We start from the raw sequence: 18,185 nt of genomic DNA, 5'->3' as shown, positions 1-18,185 counted from the left end.
CGGACTTCTCCCAAGCTTTGGAGTGACACATTTATCTCTGCCCCTTGAAAGGAGATCTTTCAGTTCAGGGGGACCACGTAGGGCCATGGATGTGGTGCCCTATGACTGGCTAGGAGATAGGGAGTCAGGGGACTCTATGGGCAAACACAGTCCAAACCCAAAGAAATAGGGCTGGATGTGGCTAGCCACCGGGAACTCAGGGCTAGGGACAAAAGACAATGGAACCAGGAGAGGTCCTCATCAAGGAGGGTCTGAGAAGGACCTCCCAGCAGGATGGGCACTTGGAGGGATCTGGCTCATCAGAAGGTGGAGCCAAGGCAAGAAAAGCACAATCAGTGGTGTGGAAGTCAGGCGTTCCTGGGGCCTGACCAAAGCCAGGAAGTCAGGGCCCAGCCCAGAGACTGCAATGCATCCTGGTTCATCCTCAGAAATATACCACAGGGATCTTCAGGGATTTATCCAAGGGGTCTCCATGGTGAGCTCCACCAGGCTGGATGAAGGCAGTAAGGCCTGGACTAGAGTGGCTTTGTAGCCGCTGTCCCCACTCTTGTGCTCAGGGGTCCCCTCCGGGCTCTGCTGTCGCCCACTGCAGGCACTGGGCACCATTTATGAGCTCCTCTACATCCCGGAGTACAGGGACACCATCCGCTGGGCTTTCGCAGGCATCCTTCTGGGCCTCCTCACAGAGCTCTACTACCTGCTGGAGGTGGGCCTGGTGCAGGGCATCTCTGACTACCAGGAGGACAATCTAGCTTCGAAGCCCCTCGGGCCCTGCAGGTGAGCCAAGCTGGTTGCTGTCCCTTCTTGTACCCACTGAACCATGCTGACTCTGGAGCCCAAGGAAGAAAGGATCTTGGGTGAAGGTGGGGGAGGGGTGGGATAGAGCACCCAACCTGGCCATCTCTGAGCCTCCTGAGCAAGCACAGCCTGGTAGGTGGCACATGGCTTGTTTCTCTCTGCCCAGGACCTGCCTGGAAGCACTCAAGGGTCTCTTTTGGACCAACCAGTACTGGGAAGTGTTTGCCGACATCAAGCTGATTCAGGGCTGGAAGCTCTTAGAGAACTTGGAAACCTTCCCAAAGGGAGTGACCCTTTTGGCCAGGTGAGCCCTCAGCTCAGATACCCTCTGCTTGGGAGGAACTGGAGCGGTTAGCAGTCCAGCCTCCCTGCTCGGGACCCTGCACCCCAAGCTCAGCAGTCTGGCCAGTGCCGAGGCCTGGCTGGAGCCCTCGGGGCTTTGTGTGCCCTTGCATGTGATAGGGCCATGGTTTACTATGACTGCGAGGTCAAGGCTGTCTTGGGGCAGGCGCACATCTACCTGAAGAGCACTGAAGAGCGAGACAACATCGTGGGCATCTGCATCATCACTGAGGTCAGCCTTTCCAGACTCCCTGTGGACTTCCCTTCCAGGTCTCTGAAAAAACAAGTAAACATGAACGCATGTGTCAGGTGTGCTAACTGTTGGAAGTGCTTCTTTAGGTCTAACTCATTACTGTGGTATGGGGTAGACTGATTCCTGGGCAGCGTGGTTAACAGGTGGGCTGATGGTGCCGACCCCTGCCCAGTTTCTCAACAGCCCAGATGTCTCCCAGTACGTCTCTCCGAAGGCCATGGAGAAATCCCTGAACCTGGGCCTTTCCAACCGCAACCAAACAGTGCGGGCTATGAGCCTGAAGGGGCTAGGCAGCACCCTGATTCACCCTAAGAAGGTGAGGGGCAGGAGCTTGAGAGAGGTGCCCTCTGCCATCCCAGGATGGTTATGGGGAGGACTGGACACAAGGGAAGTGTCCTGAAGGCTATATCCTTGAAGGGGTGGTGGAGAGAGACCTGGTTGGCCCTGCTGAATTGCTTCAGATGAAGTTCTAATGGGCCCTTTGTCTCCTCCTAGATAGGAGTCCCCCATTGATAACCTCCCTTTTGAGCCCCCCAGAGAAGGAATATTCTGACATGGCCCTCATGACAGGGCTGGAATGCAGCTGCAAATTTGGCCTATGCCAGATACATGGTGTAGTTTTGTCCGTTTTTCTGTCCAACCTGGGGAGGTGGGGAGTGGACCTGGGAACAGTCAGCTTCAGCACGCAGACCTCCTCCCCATCGGCACTGACTCAGAGACGGGCAGATCCCTTTGAGAAGGCCAGGAGCCCTAGTACCTGCCTGGAGCTATGAGCTGCCTCACTGGGGCAGCTGGCAGAAACTGGTCAAAGGCCTCACTGGAGGGTGGTGGCCTCCCTGCAGGTAACTGTGCTGAAAAGCAAGTTGGTGGAGCTATTAGATAACTTCCTACAGCCTGAGATCGAGGACCCTGTGGGCCTGATGGAGATCATAGGCCACCTCCTGCAGCATCTGGATGTCCATGGCACTGGTACTGTCAGCTTCAAGATTGCTGAGCACCTTCTCAGCCTGTTCACAGACGTGAGTGGGCGAGGGGTGGGTGAGTGAAGTGGGCAGGGCAGGGCAGGGCAGGGCAGGGGTGCAGACAGCAGTCAGGAGCCAGTGTCACGCAACACCTGCTGTCTGCGCCATCCCCAGGCCCCACTGAGAATACAAACTCTGTAGTCTAGTGTAGATGAAGTCTGTGATGGCACTGAGTCTTGTTCCCTGGACATCAGAACCAATGGTTCCATTTGAAAGCAACATGAACTTCTCCTGTGCTAGAATTAGGGCCAAGTGATTTCTGGGGGTTGAGGTTGGGAATGAGGAAGGCTTGAACTTGGCATGGACAGTCCCAGGAACACCACCACAAATGTGTCCCCGATATGGGCTAGAACCAGGGAGATGGGAGCTAGGATGAGCCCCAGCTGGGATATGTAGGAAGCCAGTGGCCACAGCACATCTGAAATTGAGGAGGAGGCAATGGAGGCAGTTTGGGGCAGAGGATGGCTTTGCCTTTCGTGGACAGGTGTTAGTAGAAGGAGCAATGCTGGAATTAACAGTCACTCCCTTAGGTGCTGGGTTCTGCTCCCACCTCAAGCCAAGGACAAAGGCACTGTTGTTAGTCACTGTTTACAGAGGTGAAACAGTACAAGGCAGGAACCTCACCCAAGGTCATGGAGCTAGAATGTCACAGACTCAATAGTCAGGTCTTCCTAGAGGTGGAGGTAGATTGCTGTCACCCCAGGGACGTGCAGAGCAACCCAGAGGTGAGAAACCAGGGATAATGAATAAATTCGAGAAGGCTGCCAAAGGACTTAGGGGATCATGAGTGGAGCTGAGGAGACGGAGAACACTAGAGGGCCACGTGTCTTAAAGTTTCTCCTGCTGTGAAGAGACACCATGACCACAGCAACTCTTATAAGGAAAATGTTGGGCCCCAGCCCCACGGGGTCTCTGTGAGTTGCTGGTCAGTCTACAAGTGCAACTTGTTTTCCAGTCCAAGTGCTTCCTGCTTTCTAGTACTGGCTTACTGCCCCGGCCTTGACCCTCTGACATCAACATTCAGCAGGAGGAAAGCATGCTCTCTTCTACCTGGGGTTTTTCCACTGTGCTGTAAACCTGTATATAAAGCTCCTCCCTCCTACAAGAGAGAGACCTCTTAGCACTTGCAATCAAGACACTCTCTCTCTCTCTCTCTCTCTCTCTCTCTCTCTCTCTCTCTCTCTCTCTCTCTCCTGGCAATAAAGGCAACACATGCATTCTCTTAGTACAAACAGCTGGACGTCCTGTCTCTCTTTTCCTGATGCCTTGGAGTTGCTTGTGGCACTGGCGCCGCAGGAAAACATTTAATTGAGGGGCTCGCTTATAGTTTCAGAGGTTCAGTCCTTTCTCATCATGGTGGGGAGCATGATGAGATGCTGGAGGAGCAGCTGAGAGTACATTTTGCAGGCAACAGGAAGCTGACTGACTGTTACACTGATGGAAGCTTGAGCAAAAGAGACCTCAAAGCCCACCCCCACAGTGACACACTTCCTCCAATAAGGCCACGCCTCTTAATAGTGCCATTCCCTTTGGGGAGCATTTTCTTTCAAACCACCACACTGTGGGACAGAAGACATCAACAGAGTCAGGGTCTGGGTGGATTGTCCCTAGGCTGAGCAGGGCCAAAGTGAAGCAACCAGAAGCCATGGGAAAAGGCTGGCCTGTCTTGTGCCTGAGAATCCCATCTCCCCCAGGAAAGAGCAAAGGTGCGAGAACATGCCATCTTCCTGTTTGGAGACATCATCCACTATGGTGGCAAGAAGTTTCGGCAGAACCTCAAGACTCTGGCTTTCCAGGCTGCAGTGCCCCTGCTCTTCCATATGGCTGACCCCTGCCCAGAAGTGGCCATGGTGAGTGTGCTCCAGCTCGGCTGGGCCAGTTAGGAGAGCAAGACCAAAGGAGGACCCGGGTGGTGGACTTGGAGGCCTCAGCTCTCACAAGTGGCTAGTGCTCTGGAGAGCCTAGCCAGAGAAAAGGAGTGAGCTCCATCCTGGTGGCATTTCCTCAGCCACCTGCATCAGACTTCACCCTTCCATGCACCCGTCACTCCGGGCCCTTGTGCAGCCTCTTCTGGATGAAGACCTCCCTCTAAAATCAGAGAGTCTGGCATTCAGGATCTTACTACCTCTTCCTCCCCTCCCCAGCCAGTGGTGTACCCTACCTGCCTAGTTCCATGACCCCCCTCATACCCCGCCGCTGGAGGAACCTTGTACAACTCTCCCTGGGGTGACCCTGAAACACTTAGCCATGCCATGTCAAGGGCCTTGGGTTTTATAGGCCATTCTCTAACTTAGCTTATCCTTGGGGCTAGCCTGGCCTCTATTTACTATCCACAGACCAAACCTGGCTTCTGCTGGCCTTGAGAACAAGCTGTTCCAGGCTTCTGAGAATAAGGCCTCGTTTAACAAACCCGGCCCAGACCCATATCCACTGTCAGAAGTCAGAGCTCTTCGGAAACTTAGAATAAGTCCCCACCCTCTGAGGCTGGTACTCTGAGATGATTCCTCAGAAGGAAGCCTGGGTTGCCTTTCTGGAAACTCAGTGTTAATTGTAGCAGGGTACCCTGGTCTTGGGGAGTGGGTCACCCTTTCCTGTGGTGATGCATTCCCTTGTAGTGTCCTGCATGGCCCGGGACCCCAGAGGCCCAACGATGGCACTGCTACAGAAACCTCTACTCGGGGTCTGGCTGGGATGAGTGGTGCTGATGGGTGGAAGCAGAGGGGGTCTGTTCTCCCCTTACAGAAGGCCAAGCTCACTTTCCTGCGCTGTGCCATTTTGCTAAAATGGGAGTTTCAGAAGGAGCTGTTCAGCAAGCTCGCATGGGGCCAAGGGCTGGGCGCTGCAAATGACATTTTTGTCTATATGGTAAGGTGTGAGCACATTTCAGGAGGAGGGCTCGGGGCCAGAGAGGTGGTGGCTCTTCAGTCACCCCAGACTGCTCTGAGGGTGGGGTGTGGGGATGGTGGAGGCAGTCCTGGGGGTGTTTAAGTACTGAGGCTCTGAAGGGAAGCATTTTCCTTGCATAATGGAGCTCGGGTTCTCTGAAGTGGGCTGTCCAGGAAGGTTGACAGAGTCTCCACAACGTGCCTAGAGTGTGTCCAAGGCCCCCTTAGTAGGCCTCTGAGGACAGAGTGCCCACTGATGTTCCAGGGAAGATTGAAGGCAGATGCAGCTGAGGCTGAGTCCAGACGTTTCCGGGCCCAGCTGTGGAAGGCCAGTAGCAAATGCCACCCTTGCCACCAGCAGCCACTTTAATCTCTGGCCTCAGGTTCTCCTGCCTTACTGGGTCCAGGCAGTCAGGGCGTCACACGGGCTATTGAACAGGATCAAAGTCACACAGGCAAGGCAGGACAGGCCTGTCTTCCGTCTTCAGACCTCACTGGCACAGGACTAGAACTATGGCTGTGCCAATCTGCAGGTGATGTTTGGGCAGGGTGAAGGCTCTGAGCTCCTGGCCTGCTCACCCTCCCATGCAGAGGCACACGTGTGCCTTGATAACAGTGACAATGCAAGCATGGCCCTCGAAACACCAGGTTTGCAGCCTTCAGCTGCTTCATCATGGTCCTGATCGGGTGCCATCAGGGCTCAAAGTTTAAAGTTTAAAGAATAAAGCACAATAGGGAGGACAGGGAACAGGGAATTTAGGAATGGAGAGGCCATTGAAGGACGCAGAGCAGCAGAGCCCAAATATGATGCAGGCACTTGTGCCATGCCTGAAACGTGTGATAGCCACACCCCAAGCAGAGAAGCAGCAGGGGTACAGAAGTTTCCAGTGGTGAGACTGCCTCTCCCTCTCCATGGCGTGGGCCTTGTAGGAGACCTTGGTGGCTTGGGACTATAGGATGTATGCCTTTGGTTTGTGGTGAGATGACAGCCAGGCAGGGATGGGCAGAGGCATGATGGGTGGTCTCCAGAGTGACGCTGGCAAGGGTCACAAATACGGGTGCTCCCGGATCCTTGGCATGGACTCCCCTCGTTGGTCAAATGAAGGGACCAGGCCTTCACCACCCACTACCCCCTACATCTCCCATGGGACTGTGGTGTCTGCCCTAGACACTGGAAGAGGAGTTCAGTGTTGGGGGGCCTCAGGAAAGTCATGTCCCTAAAGTGAGATGCCACACAGACCCTCAGTGTGGCCACAGGTCCTCTATTGTCTCCTCAGATAGAAAGCAACTTTGGTAACTACCAGCAGTTTCTCAGTCAGGCCTTGTTGTACCTGGACAGCCCCCACAAGACCCTGAAGCTGGCAGCCATGAGGTTCATTGGTAGGTACTGGCTCAGCGGCCTCAACCCCACCCCTGTGTCCCATTGCCTGGCCTGCCACAGTGGATGATCAGGGTCACATGTCCTGGGTCTACTGCAGGGCAGTGCTCTATGTCAGTGAGGGGGTGGGATGCCCCTGCTGGCCAGTGCTCTCAGTGTGCAAAGGTTGCCATTGCCGCTGCCTCCTTGACTGCCTCAGGGGGACTGCTTCAGGACTACTTCAATGACCTCTGCTTCTACTTGACAAAGGACGATGTGGCCATCCTAAAGAACTGTGAGTGAGTGGAGCCTTTGCACCCTCAGGTGGCTGAGGCCTGCCTTCCCAGACACCGAGGGAGCCTTCTGGTGGGAGACAGCCCCTTCTGGGGGTCAGGAATGGGGCCCACCTTCCTCTCCTGATCGTGGGTACACTGGGCCTCTCAGCTCCACAGCAAGTCCCTGATGGGACCTGTGGCCTCTCCTGCAGACCTGGAGGCCCTCAGTCATGACACAGACTCCAGGACCCAGAAGTTCTACCTGGACTATTGGAATGATGTCGTGGAGCTGTCCCACTACGTGATGAGCTGAGCCTGCACTTGTCCTTATTTTTGTCTTTGTTGAGTCCTATCTTTATTAAATGCCACAGACGTGTGCAACAGGCCGGGCCAGCACTCCCCTTAAACTCAACTCCACAGGCTGTGGGGCGAGAAGGGTACCTGACTCAAAGCTCCAGAAGTTACCACAGTGTTCCACTAGGCAGCAAGAGCTGGAGACTTCAGAACAGGTGTTGCTATACCCAAGCAAGAGCCTAAGAGCCCAGAAGCCACCCTCAGCAGCTCCTTCCCCAACCCTGCTGTCCCACACGCCCATTCCGCCCATTGCCTGCCCTATTCATCTGCCTGTGTGTATGCATCCAGCCCCCAGGGAGGTCTTGCCTGCCCCCGGGGAGGTCTTACGTAAGCCTTCTTAGTTGCCTACCTCTTTCTTGGCCACTGAACCTCTCACACTTGCCCAGGATCTTTGCTTAGCAAACACCCAGACTTTGGGGGACTTACAGCTTTTGGGGGACACCCTTCCCACATTAAGCTTGGCTGCTTCTCTGTGTTGGGTGGTTCTACCATGGGTACCCATTCTCTCTAGCAAAGTCACCATCCTCAAGCCCATCCAGGTCCTTCAGCCATGCCCAGTGCCCTTGCCGACCACAGTGGCGTTAGGATACCATGGAGGCTACCAGGGTAGACTAAGGATATTCCTGGATCATAGCCACCAGACGGTGATGGAAATCAAATGTAGATACAGTCAGTGCCTTGGATATAGCCTCCTAAGAGATGCTCAGATGTTTTGTGACTATTCAGGGTGGAGGTGCTGGGTCTTATCAGGTGCCCAGAAACCACTAGGCACTCCCACCTGCCAGCCATGTCCTCAAAGGGGATGCAGCAGGATTGAGGAGGAATAAGAAGCAGGACGGAGCTGAAGAGACTCCGGATGCCCTCCAGGACCAGAATTTGCAAGTCAGTCCTAAGTTCGGAGAAAGCCCATCCAGCTCCTGACCCTTGCTAGAAGGTGAAGGCCAGGGCTACATCTTTATCTTCAATAGTGGACATCAAAATCTCAGTGTGGCTGGAACAGAGTGACCCCACAAACAACACTCAGAAGAAGCAGCCAGAGCAGGAAAAAGAAGCTGGAGGCTGGGTGACCATGGGAGCTGAGTGCAGAGAGAGCATGAGAAAGACAGACAACGGTCTGGGATGGCCATGAGAGGCTGGGCTGGGGAAGGGGAAGACCACGCCCACCCAGAGTACTAGGCATGAGTTGGGAGGGGTCCCCAGCTTTTACAGTGCATGTGATAGATGCTCCCACACGACAGCAATATGCCTCCATCTTGGGCACATTACAAACTGTATTGTATGTGTTGGTGGAAAATCCTAAAGACTTAAAACAGTTAAGACCTCCAAACACTAAGCTGATACACGGGCGGAGAGGAAGGGCGCTGGGAAGCCCACGGTCACTATGGACTGATGAGAACATGGGCTGGGTTCAGAAGACAGGCCCTGGCTCCCACAGGAATGGAACTGAACCCAGGCTAAACTAGGTCAGGACTCCAAGGGGCTCCCAGGACAGCAGCACCCACCCATCCCACGAGGCAGGGGCAGAGTTGCCCTCCAGTAAGGTGTTCCCACCATGTGTCCTCTTAACGCAGGTGACTGGGCTAAAGCACAAATGGACCCTGACAGATGCTCAGAGACAGAGGCCTTGCCAGGGGAGCTGCAAGAAAGGGCTCAGCAGATTGCACTTCCCAGGAACTTCAGGCAGAGCAGTCAAAACACCCATACGTGAAACATTAGATCAGGACCAAAGTTAGCACACCAGGAAGGGATAAAGAGAATGAGATGAAATTCTGAGAAATTCTCCAAAACAGAAGAAATTCATAATGTTTTTTTAATTACATATGTATACAGTATTCTGTCTTCAGGCCAGAAGAGGGCACCAGATCTCATTATAGATGGCTGTGAGCCACCATGTGGGTGCTGGGAGTTGAACCTGGGTCTTCTGGAAGAACAGCCTGACCTCTGAGCCATCTCTGCAGCCCAAAATGCCTAATCTCAAGAGAGCAGTATATACCATGTAACAGAAAACAATGTAAAGAAGTCAAAGTCTTGAAAAGAGCTAGAAAGGAGCCATTCCCACTCTCAGGAATAACAGCTTTTGAGCAGTGGTGATGTCACTGAGAGAGTACAGTGACATTTCTTAACTGATGCCCAGGAGTGTAAACTCAAGCTAATGTCCAGGCAGAAAGGCAAAAGCAATGCAGACAGGGAGAATTACCTGAGTGTCCCTTTAGGAAGAGATTGATCAACCCTCCACATGCAGAACACCTAACTGGCCTCTTCTCCAGAAACTCTACACAAAAACCAGCACCAGGCTAAGATGGGCTGCATGAAGAAGAGTTTCCAAGGCAGCAGGAGTCGGCAGAGAGGATCGCTGTCACCTGGGGGTAAAAAAGGAATGTGGGGGGTGAACTTCAGAAGCACAAAATATCCTAGCACGCAGAAGGCTGAGGCAGGAGGGTCACACGTTTCAGGCAGCCTGAGCTACACAGCTTCACTGAAATTAAAAGGAAACAACAAAAACAAAACAAAGGTGACTCATTGACTTGTCGTGGGAGGCAGGACCACAACTGGCTGTATATTCGCCGACAGACACATGGAAGAAGTGAAGCCACTGAGTGAAAGGAGACCATACGCTGAGGGCCTGTTGTGCTGGCTGTGGGTACAGGGTGGCTGGCTGGCTGGCTGCGGTACACTCCCGCCACCCTGCCTTTCCTGCCGCAGTGGACTGTGTCTCCGGACTGTGACACACTAATCCCCTCCTTCCTCAATCTGCTTTTGTCGAAGTGAAGAGAGGAGTAACTGGTACAGGTGACTCAGAGAACACAGGGACAGGCCAGGACACGAAGCAGCCCCAGCAGAGAAACGGCCAAGGGCAGGGCGGGCAGTTCTCAGGCTGGGATGGGAGACTCGGGCGCTTGAATACAGGGAAAGAAGCAGGACTCTGGGAGTAATGAGGAGAGATGTGCCCAGAACAGGGCCCCAAATCCTTCCAGGCTTATTTGGCAGGTCACACAGCTGATGCCTGGTGCGAGCAGTGGTGCACCTCGGGGGACAGCTGGGGTACGGCCCGATGCCGTGTGACCCGATGGAGACCGCGAGGTGTGGTTGGCCAGCAAGGTCGCACAGCAGGCCACAGCAGGCCAGCCACAGCAGGCCACAGCAGGCCACAGCAGACCAGCCACAGCAGGCCACAGCAGGCCACAGCAGGCCAGCCACAGCAGGCCACAGCAGGCCACAGCAGGCCACAGCAGGCCACAGCAGGCCTGTGTGAGGACCTGAGGGCGCTGGTGAGACTGTGCTGGAGGTAACTAGAGAAAGCACGGGAATGCATGCACGGAGGACTGGGAGGCCGCGAAGAGGACCAGGTCTGACAGGATGAAGCGTCTCTCCCGCTAGATGCTTCGTGTTTCACATTGACACCTAGGGACCCAGGGTGGCGGGCAGCTGGGAACCCGCACAGCCACAGACTGCTCTGGACCGGTCTCACTTGGCCTTTGGCTTAGTCATCGCGTGCAGACAGAAAGAGCTTCGGGAAGAGCCACCTGCCTGTGGTCCATGGGGTAGAGATGGCTCCTATAGGGAGTGAATGCCCTCTGCCGTGTGTGTGCTTCTGTCCAACGCTCCAGTCTTGAGCAGTACCAACACGGAAGATCAGACTGCAGAGGCAGGCGTGGAGACTGAGAGGGTAGGCGGGGCTTTTGCCTTTCTGTTTTCTCTGTTCCCTTGGCACCTGACCTTGGAGACAGCCAGTTGCACAGACGCCCCGTAGAACCAAGAATCTCAAGCCCCCATTTGGAAAGCCAGTTTTGCAACCCAAAATTAAATGGCCTATATAGAGCCCAGGCTTTTTGACTGCAGGGGAAGAACACGGGACAGACACCGGACAAGACGGTCCTGAGGGTGAATTTTCAATGACTTGGAGCCACCATTGCTGCCGTGCTCTGAGGAGTAATGCAGTGAACAGAAACTGAGGAGAACGCAGCAAAACAGCAGACAGGAACCAGGGGGCGGAGGACAGACAGAAGAACCAGGGGACAGAGGGACAGACAGAAGAACCAGGGGACAGAAGGACAGACAGAAGAACCAGGGGACAGAGGGACAGACAGAAGAACCAGGGGACAGAGGGACAGATAGAAGAACCAGGGGACAGAGGGACAGACAGAAGAACCAGGGGGCAGAGGGACAGAGGACAGACAGAAGAATCAAGCAGAAAAACAAGACAGAAAACAAGAACCAAACAGAGAAACAGGACAGAGAAGAGAGAAAACAATCAGACAGGACAGAGAAAAGAATCCAATGGAAAGACAAGGCAGAGAGGAAACAGAAGAGCAAAGAGACAGGACAGAAACCTGCCTAAGGCAGCAGAGTTGATCGCAAACTGATAGGTAGAGCCAACTGGAAAGCCCAGGGGAGCCTCACCTGTAGTCACCTGAGCTTAGACAAACGGGCAGAGGCAGCATAGTGTGGCCCGGAAGCGCTCATCTTCCTCCTCCACACGAAAATCACCAAACACCCACACGGTGGCTCGCAAACCTTTACCTTTACTTCTAGGGAATCCAGTGCCATATTCTGAATTCTGCAAGCTCTGCACCCTCGATACACAGACATATGTGCAAACAAAACATCCACATGCATAAACTAAAAAACGTCATTTTTCAAATTTAAAACAAGTTATCAGACTAGCTGTGTAGAGGTCAGGGCTAATACCTGTAATCCTAGCACTAAAGCATCTGAGCTGGGAGGAGGGTGATGTGAGGTCAGCCTGGGTTACGTGCTGTGTTCCAGGCCAACCTAGACTAAAGAATTAGATGCTGTTTCAAAACCAAAACCACTGGAAAGGACATTAGAGTGTTCAAAACTAAAAACTCCCAGAAGATAATAGGAAAAAGGACAGAATGACCTTGAATTTAGCAATGAGTCCCTAGGTCAACACACACACACACACACACACACAAAATTCCAGCCCTCCCCAAAAGTTAAAGCTCTTCACAGAACATTCTGCTCTATAAAAGACGTTGCATTTGGAATGAAGACGTTGGCCCCAGGCTGGGAAGCAGTGGAGGAAACACTAAGTTAAGACAGCAATGGGCACCACGTGTGTAGTAAGATGGCTGGAAACCACTGAAGTCAAGGCAGAGCATGGCACCAGAAAATGCTGATGAGGGAAGGCAGGCAGAACGGCCCCTGAGGAAGACAGACAAAGTAGAACCTGGACCTTCTGGACCAGACCCTGCAGGCCAAGGCACTTTCCCGAAGGCGCTGGAAATTTACAACAGCTTCACTCATAATTTGCCCAACCTGAAAGCAATCAAGACGCCTCTCTCAGGAGAATGGATTATCTGTGATTGTACAAACAATGCGCCATTGTTTGCTAATCCATGCCAGGAACCTTACGTGCAGATTCCTAAGAGAAGAAATGCCAGCCTAGAGTAGGGGAGAGGGTGCAGTGGACAAGAACAAGAGAGGGTTAAGTCCAGCACTCTAACGGCAGAACAAAATAACAACAGTAATAATAAATACTCAGTGTCCTCCTCTGGCTTCTACACACACACACACACACACACACACACACACACACACACACACACACACACACACGAGTGTGTGCACCCACATGCACATGTGGACATACACCGCACATACCTGCCTGAAAAGGCTGCCAACGGCACAAGTCCAGAGACTAGAAGGCTGAAGCCAGAAGACCGCTTGTTGCAGGCCAGCAGCCGGGGCAGCTTTCTGAGACCGTGGCTCAGGGCTGAGAGAGCAAGTGGGGTATGGCTCAGTGGTAGGATGTTCACCTACAGTGTGTGAGGTCCCGGTTTCAATAACAGTGTTGAAGAATTAGGAATAACCAGGCCTGGCCATCGGGAGAGGGCTTGACAAACAGGGTTGGAGGTCTGGGACACTATTCTATGTCCTGCCCACTGCTACATGACCAAAGCCCAACTCACAGAGCGATGGAGCAGATGAGCTTCAAAGCTCATTGAAGACTTTAAATGTACACTTTACTGTGCATATGTAAATGGTGCTTTGCTAAACTTGAATGAAATGGTGAAATCCAAGAACCTATGGCCACATTTATCGCCATGTGCCAAGAAAGCTGTTGAGTAATTTGAGCTTTGTGCTTGGCTATATATTTTTTTCACTAAAATAACACATATTGAGAAAGGGAAGAGGAAAAGCAACAGATCGGATGCACACGTAACAACCAGATGGGTGGTTTTTAAAATGCGCTTAGTGGAAAGTTTTAAGATGTGGATTAAGTTATAGAGCAGTATTGAAATGAGCTATGCTTTGATCACTGGGTTCTAGTTAACGCAAGGCGCTGGTGGGAGGGGAAGCTTGGGAATGGGCCACCAGACTCCCCACACTCTCTCTGCACTCTTTTTTATGCCTGGAATGGTCACAAAATTTCAAAGAAGCCACACAGCAGCTAAACTGGAGCTGTTCCTTACAGGCTTGGGCAGGGTTACGGGGAAGCAAATAAAGCCCAGAGCTTCTCAATGGCTAGTGGCAGGAGGGCCTTTGCGTAGATGTAGTTAACTCGGTTATTAACAGCAGAGAGAGAGACTCAGGGAGGGAGGGGAGAGAGGAAGGAATAAAGAGTGGAAAGAGGGAGAGGTGAGATGGGGAGAGAGAGACAGAGACAGAGAGAGAGAGAGAGACAGAGACAGAGAGTCCACCTGGGACCTCGGCCAGTACACCCAGATGAAGCCCACACATAGGTAGCACCTAACACTGCAAAACAAAAACAAGACAATAGCATCCTACTTGCAAGTTATCAAGTGCAGGACTTACATAGCAGAGTCCCCAGGTGAGGACAGGGACCAGAGCAAACTTCTGAGACTGTTGTGTTATCGGAAGTGGTGTGTGCACCTACTTGACACATCTTAGAACTTCTAGCCAATAGGATGCAGAATAGCCAAGAGGGAACAGAAAGAGCCTGTGTTTCCCCATACCGGTACAAGATTGGAGTGCATCCTAAATAAGGTGCACAAGATGCAACTATTGCAGAAAATCAAGAAGAGAGACTTCTTAAAGTGGCCATAAAATGCGGGAGGACCTAGAGAGCTGGGGTGGAGGAGGCAGCCAAAAGATGTCAGCAAGTCCAGCGAATGTAGGAAAAGATTTTCAAAGCCGTGCGACTGAATTCTAAGTGCAGTTGTGTGCTGTCCTGAATAATGCCCTGGAAATAACAACAAGGGGCAGAGAGGTTTCACGTTAGCCTCAGAAAGGGTAGGCTTGAGGCTGAAAGCACCAACCCTGCCAGAGAGACCACTGCTTCAGAATGACCCAGAACCTCGGTCTCCAGAAAGACACAGTTGTCTTCATCGTGAATTCTTCAAAACACACAAAGCAGCATTTGACAGGACAGCAGGGAATTTTCCACTACGACAGTGGGAATTTTCCATATGTCTCTTGCTGTCGCTGAATGGTTGAGCAGATTCAAAATCCCGAAAGGTTATGAGAAAAACAGCAGTAAAGAGTCTCCGGGCTGCCACCAGAGGAGCAGAGGCTGTTTCCTCAATGGCTGGGTACCCTTCATTTCAGTTCCATCCCACACCTGGGCTGAGGGCTCCATCCCCTAAGATGCTGTCTTCTTGGACTTCTGCACTATCTCGGGCTCAGAGGACTCCACGGTTGGCCACTTGGAAGATTCCAGAACTCTGTCCTTTGGGGGTTTCATGGTTAACAACCACAGACCAGGCAGAGGGAAGGTCACAAAGACACGGGAAGAAGATAGCCACAAGCCGAGGAGAGGGGCTCAAGAGAAACCAGCCCCACCCACACTTTGAGCTTGGACTGCAGCCTACAGAACTCTGAGAACTGGTGGCCAATTTAACCTTCATCTTTAGTCCAGTCCCTTTTCCTTCCCTGGGTATTTCAGGAGACTGGCAGCCTCCACCCCCTCCTCTTGCCTCCTACTTTCCTGTGTGACCAGCCCTTTTCTCAAGCTGTGGAGGGCTCCCAGCTAACACTCATCTCATTAGCTTTCCAAAGACACTCATCACCCCTGAGAAAGTTCCAGGAGCCGAATGTGTGTGTGCCAAAAAGCAAAGACAAGAAGTAGATTTTCTAAGACCTCGGAAGTAAAGATTTGGGCCACAAAACTGACCATCTGGACTTAATGGACATATGTGTCTCGGCTCTGGACTGGGGAAACTTGTTTGGAATATTTATGAGACTGCTCACATCTTATGCAACAGAACACGTATCACACAGGCTGCGTTCTACAGTATGATAGTTCAATTAGGAATCACAAGCAGGGGTGGACGCCTCTGGTCCTAGCTCTTGAGAAGGGGAGACGGGGTGACCGAGAATTCCAGACTAGCCTGAGCTACCTAAGAAGAAAGACCCCATCAGAAAAAAATCATAAATTGCTAGATTTGTTTTTCAAAATCCTAGAGCTTAGAACTCTTAAAACATGTATAAACTAACTTGTCTGCCCGAGGAAGTGCTCCTGATAAAATTAGAAAAATAATTACAACTGAATGATAAAAATAATGCATACGGAACCTGTAGGACGGAATCCAAGTGACATGTTGAGGGAAGCTGACGGCCTACAAATGCTTGCATTAGACACTAAGAAAGGCTAACAATTAACGTGGGAGGAACCCAACGAGCTGGTGGCTGGTACTCACTGCTGCACTCAGGCAAAGAAGGAAGAGACAAGCAGGAGCAGGGGCCCAGGGCGGCTTCCCAAGCAAGGTGACTGAGAGAAAACCCAGTTCCTGGGTAAGGCGGACCCGACGTGTCAGCAGTTCTGAAAGTAGTCAGAGGTTGTTATGGGCACTGCAAGACAATGTGTCCGAGGTAGATTCTCGAAGGAATCCAATGAACTAAAAATCCCCCAAGCCTGTACAGAGCTGTAATTAATTGCTGAGAAGGATTTAGTTAAGGGGGGAATGGAGGGGTGTGGGGTGGCGACAGCCTTGGGTGAAGGGCCCAGTGGGGACTCTGGGATGGGTGGTGGGGAAGGGGCTGAACCCAATGGAAGCAGGAAGTGAGGGGGCCTGGGTGCTGGGATGTGTGTAGCTTTGAGAGGGAGGTTAAGCTCTCCCACCTGACCCTGTGTTGAGCCGCCTGGACACAGACACATTTCGTATTTGCCAGCCCATGAAAAGCCCAGTCAACACTCAGTCTTAGCTCTTGCTTGGTGGCAGTCTGGACACGGCTCTATGGCATATGCACTGGAGACCTGCTGTGGTGCGGGGTGGGGTGGGGGCGTGAGTAGCAGCTCACTTCTACAAAGGGGAACAGCAGCCGGGGCCCTGCCCCTCAGCATGCTGGAAGCTGTTACAGTGTTCTGGTCTCACCATCCCTCCATTGTGTTCAACACAAGTGGACAGACATGGAAGACCCAGCTCTTGTTAACCCTTCTGGAGAGTCTCCACTGGGAACCACTACTAGGATGTACCTGTGTGTCCTGTGCTCCAGGGTCCCTCTCAACCACTCTGCCGCCAAGAACCTCCTCTGAAAACATCTTCATGTGCGCTTGCTTCACGGTCTAAGCCCTGAGTAGACACAGACTGATATAAGGCATATGATGAGTTTGGAGAGACCAGGAGTGGGGCCAGGCTATGTCAGGCCACCCAGAGGGAGGTCTTAGCAAAGTCTGGGCCTGGAAAAAGCCTGGTCTATGAAGGAAGCTTATGTCCTTTTGGTTGATTTGCCCATCCTTACTCAGCCAAGCCCACAACCATCCTCCCTTTCTCCCGTTCTGGACTTTGTCCATTGCGGGTTGAGTTTGTCCTATAGAGGGCCTAGCAGAGGAGCAGCTGAGAGAATCCTTGAACCTCAGCAGGGCCTGGGTTGCACCAACAGATATGGAGGACAGGCGGGGGTACATGCTAGTGCTAGCCAATCGGGGGTGGCCTCAGCCCCATGTTCACTGTGAACTCCGTGAGGCTCAACCACAGAGGTCAGTCAGAACCCAGAAGCCCTGGCTTATAGCTCCACACTCCTGCCGGGAATCGCAGGGAGAGAGGACGGGAAGATGTTAATGGGGCTGCTGCCTCCAGCCTCCCCCATCCTTGAGTGAGATCCATATGGCGTTCCCAGGAAGCCATAGGGAGCCCAGCAACACCTCCTCTGCTTGAGGACAGCTGTGTGTCACTGTGCCATCCTATGTTGGCCTCCTTATACCCATCTGGTCTGTTTCCCAGTGAGGCCAAGGGAGTGGGGAGGGGAAGCGCCTGGGTCCCCGTACTTGAGTGGGTACACACATGTCCACTGAGATTGGGAAGGGGTGATTGATTGTGCTAAGATTCCATACCTCTACGTTCACAACCCCAACCAGCAGCTTCTAAGGTTCCCAAATTGACCATAGAGGTTCCAGGACCCAAGAGCAGACTGCTGTAAGGAATTGTCTAGTAAGCTCTGGGCACCCTGAACAAGCAAGACTCCCAGGCTCCTGAGTCACCCTGGCTCTGGGGAGACTCTGATGTGCAGGGAGGGAAGGCTCTGGAATCCACGTCAGTGGTGATGAACTTGGGTGCTGTCTTCCTCTTTGCCTAGGCCTTATTTGGAGGTGCTTCCGCTGCGTGGGGTGCTGGCTGGCACATTTGTTAGCTGCTCAGAGTTCCTCCTGCTTGGTTATTTTTAGGGATTGACAAAGGGGAGCCCGAAGCTTCTCGACTACTCAAGAAGCTTTGAGTTAAAAATCTGGAACCCTGAGAGTCCCTAGGGACTAATGGCCCCAGGAGGGAACCTTAGGCCCAGAGAGGACATGTGAGGCACTGTGAAGAGCAGTCTTGACCTCCTTTCCCAGTGAGGAAGCAGAGTCCACTCTTGGCACGGTTGCCCTACACAGATGCAGCTGGAACCCTTGACAGGCAGGTGCTCTGGGGCTAGGTCTGGGATGCCTCCAGGGTCCTAGAGTCCTCCTCAAGGTATTGGTTCCTTAGGATCAAGGCA

General features: G+C 52.7%; 1 protein-coding gene across 11 annotated transcripts in view; it reads left to right on the top strand.

The window, feature by feature from the left end:
* Nucleotides 1–7,318, top strand: part of LOC101822435 (maestro heat-like repeat family member 5) — a 32,614-nt gene extending 25,296 nt beyond the window's left edge. For 6 of the 11 annotated variants that reach the window (XM_040736473.1, XM_040736474.1, XM_040736475.1 and 3 more), the window contains 10 exons: nucleotides 593–777; nucleotides 965–1,102; nucleotides 1,261–1,372; nucleotides 1,566–1,709; nucleotides 2,236–2,412; nucleotides 4,110–4,265; nucleotides 5,158–5,280; nucleotides 6,578–6,680; nucleotides 6,878–6,952; nucleotides 7,145–7,318. In XM_040736473.1, coding sequence (XP_040592407.1) covers nucleotides 593–777; nucleotides 965–1,102; nucleotides 1,261–1,372; nucleotides 1,566–1,709; nucleotides 2,236–2,412; nucleotides 4,110–4,265; nucleotides 5,158–5,280; nucleotides 6,578–6,680; nucleotides 6,878–6,952; nucleotides 7,145–7,245 — 1,314 coding nt within the window. In that variant the 3' untranslated portion in view covers nucleotides 7,246–7,318. Of the gene's footprint in view, nucleotides 1–592; nucleotides 778–964; nucleotides 1,103–1,260; nucleotides 1,373–1,565; nucleotides 1,710–2,235; nucleotides 2,413–4,109; nucleotides 4,266–5,157; nucleotides 5,281–6,577; nucleotides 6,681–6,877; nucleotides 6,957–6,981; nucleotides 7,113–7,144 lie in introns of those variants that run through there. The other 5 variants (XM_040736477.1, XM_040736480.1, XM_040736483.1 and 2 more) reach the window with 5 other exon arrangements.
* Nucleotides 7,319–18,185: the final 10,867 nt, after the last annotated feature.

Source organism: Mesocricetus auratus, unplaced genomic scaffold (assembly GCF_017639785.1).
Source record: "Mesocricetus auratus isolate SY011 unplaced genomic scaffold, BCM_Maur_2.0 Super-Scaffold_100055, whole genome shotgun sequence".
In the NCBI taxonomy this organism is placed as follows: domain Eukaryota; kingdom Metazoa; phylum Chordata; class Mammalia; order Rodentia; family Cricetidae; genus Mesocricetus; species Mesocricetus auratus.
Note: the sequence above shows the minus strand (reverse complement) of the source record. Positions and strands in the feature narration are given on the sequence as shown.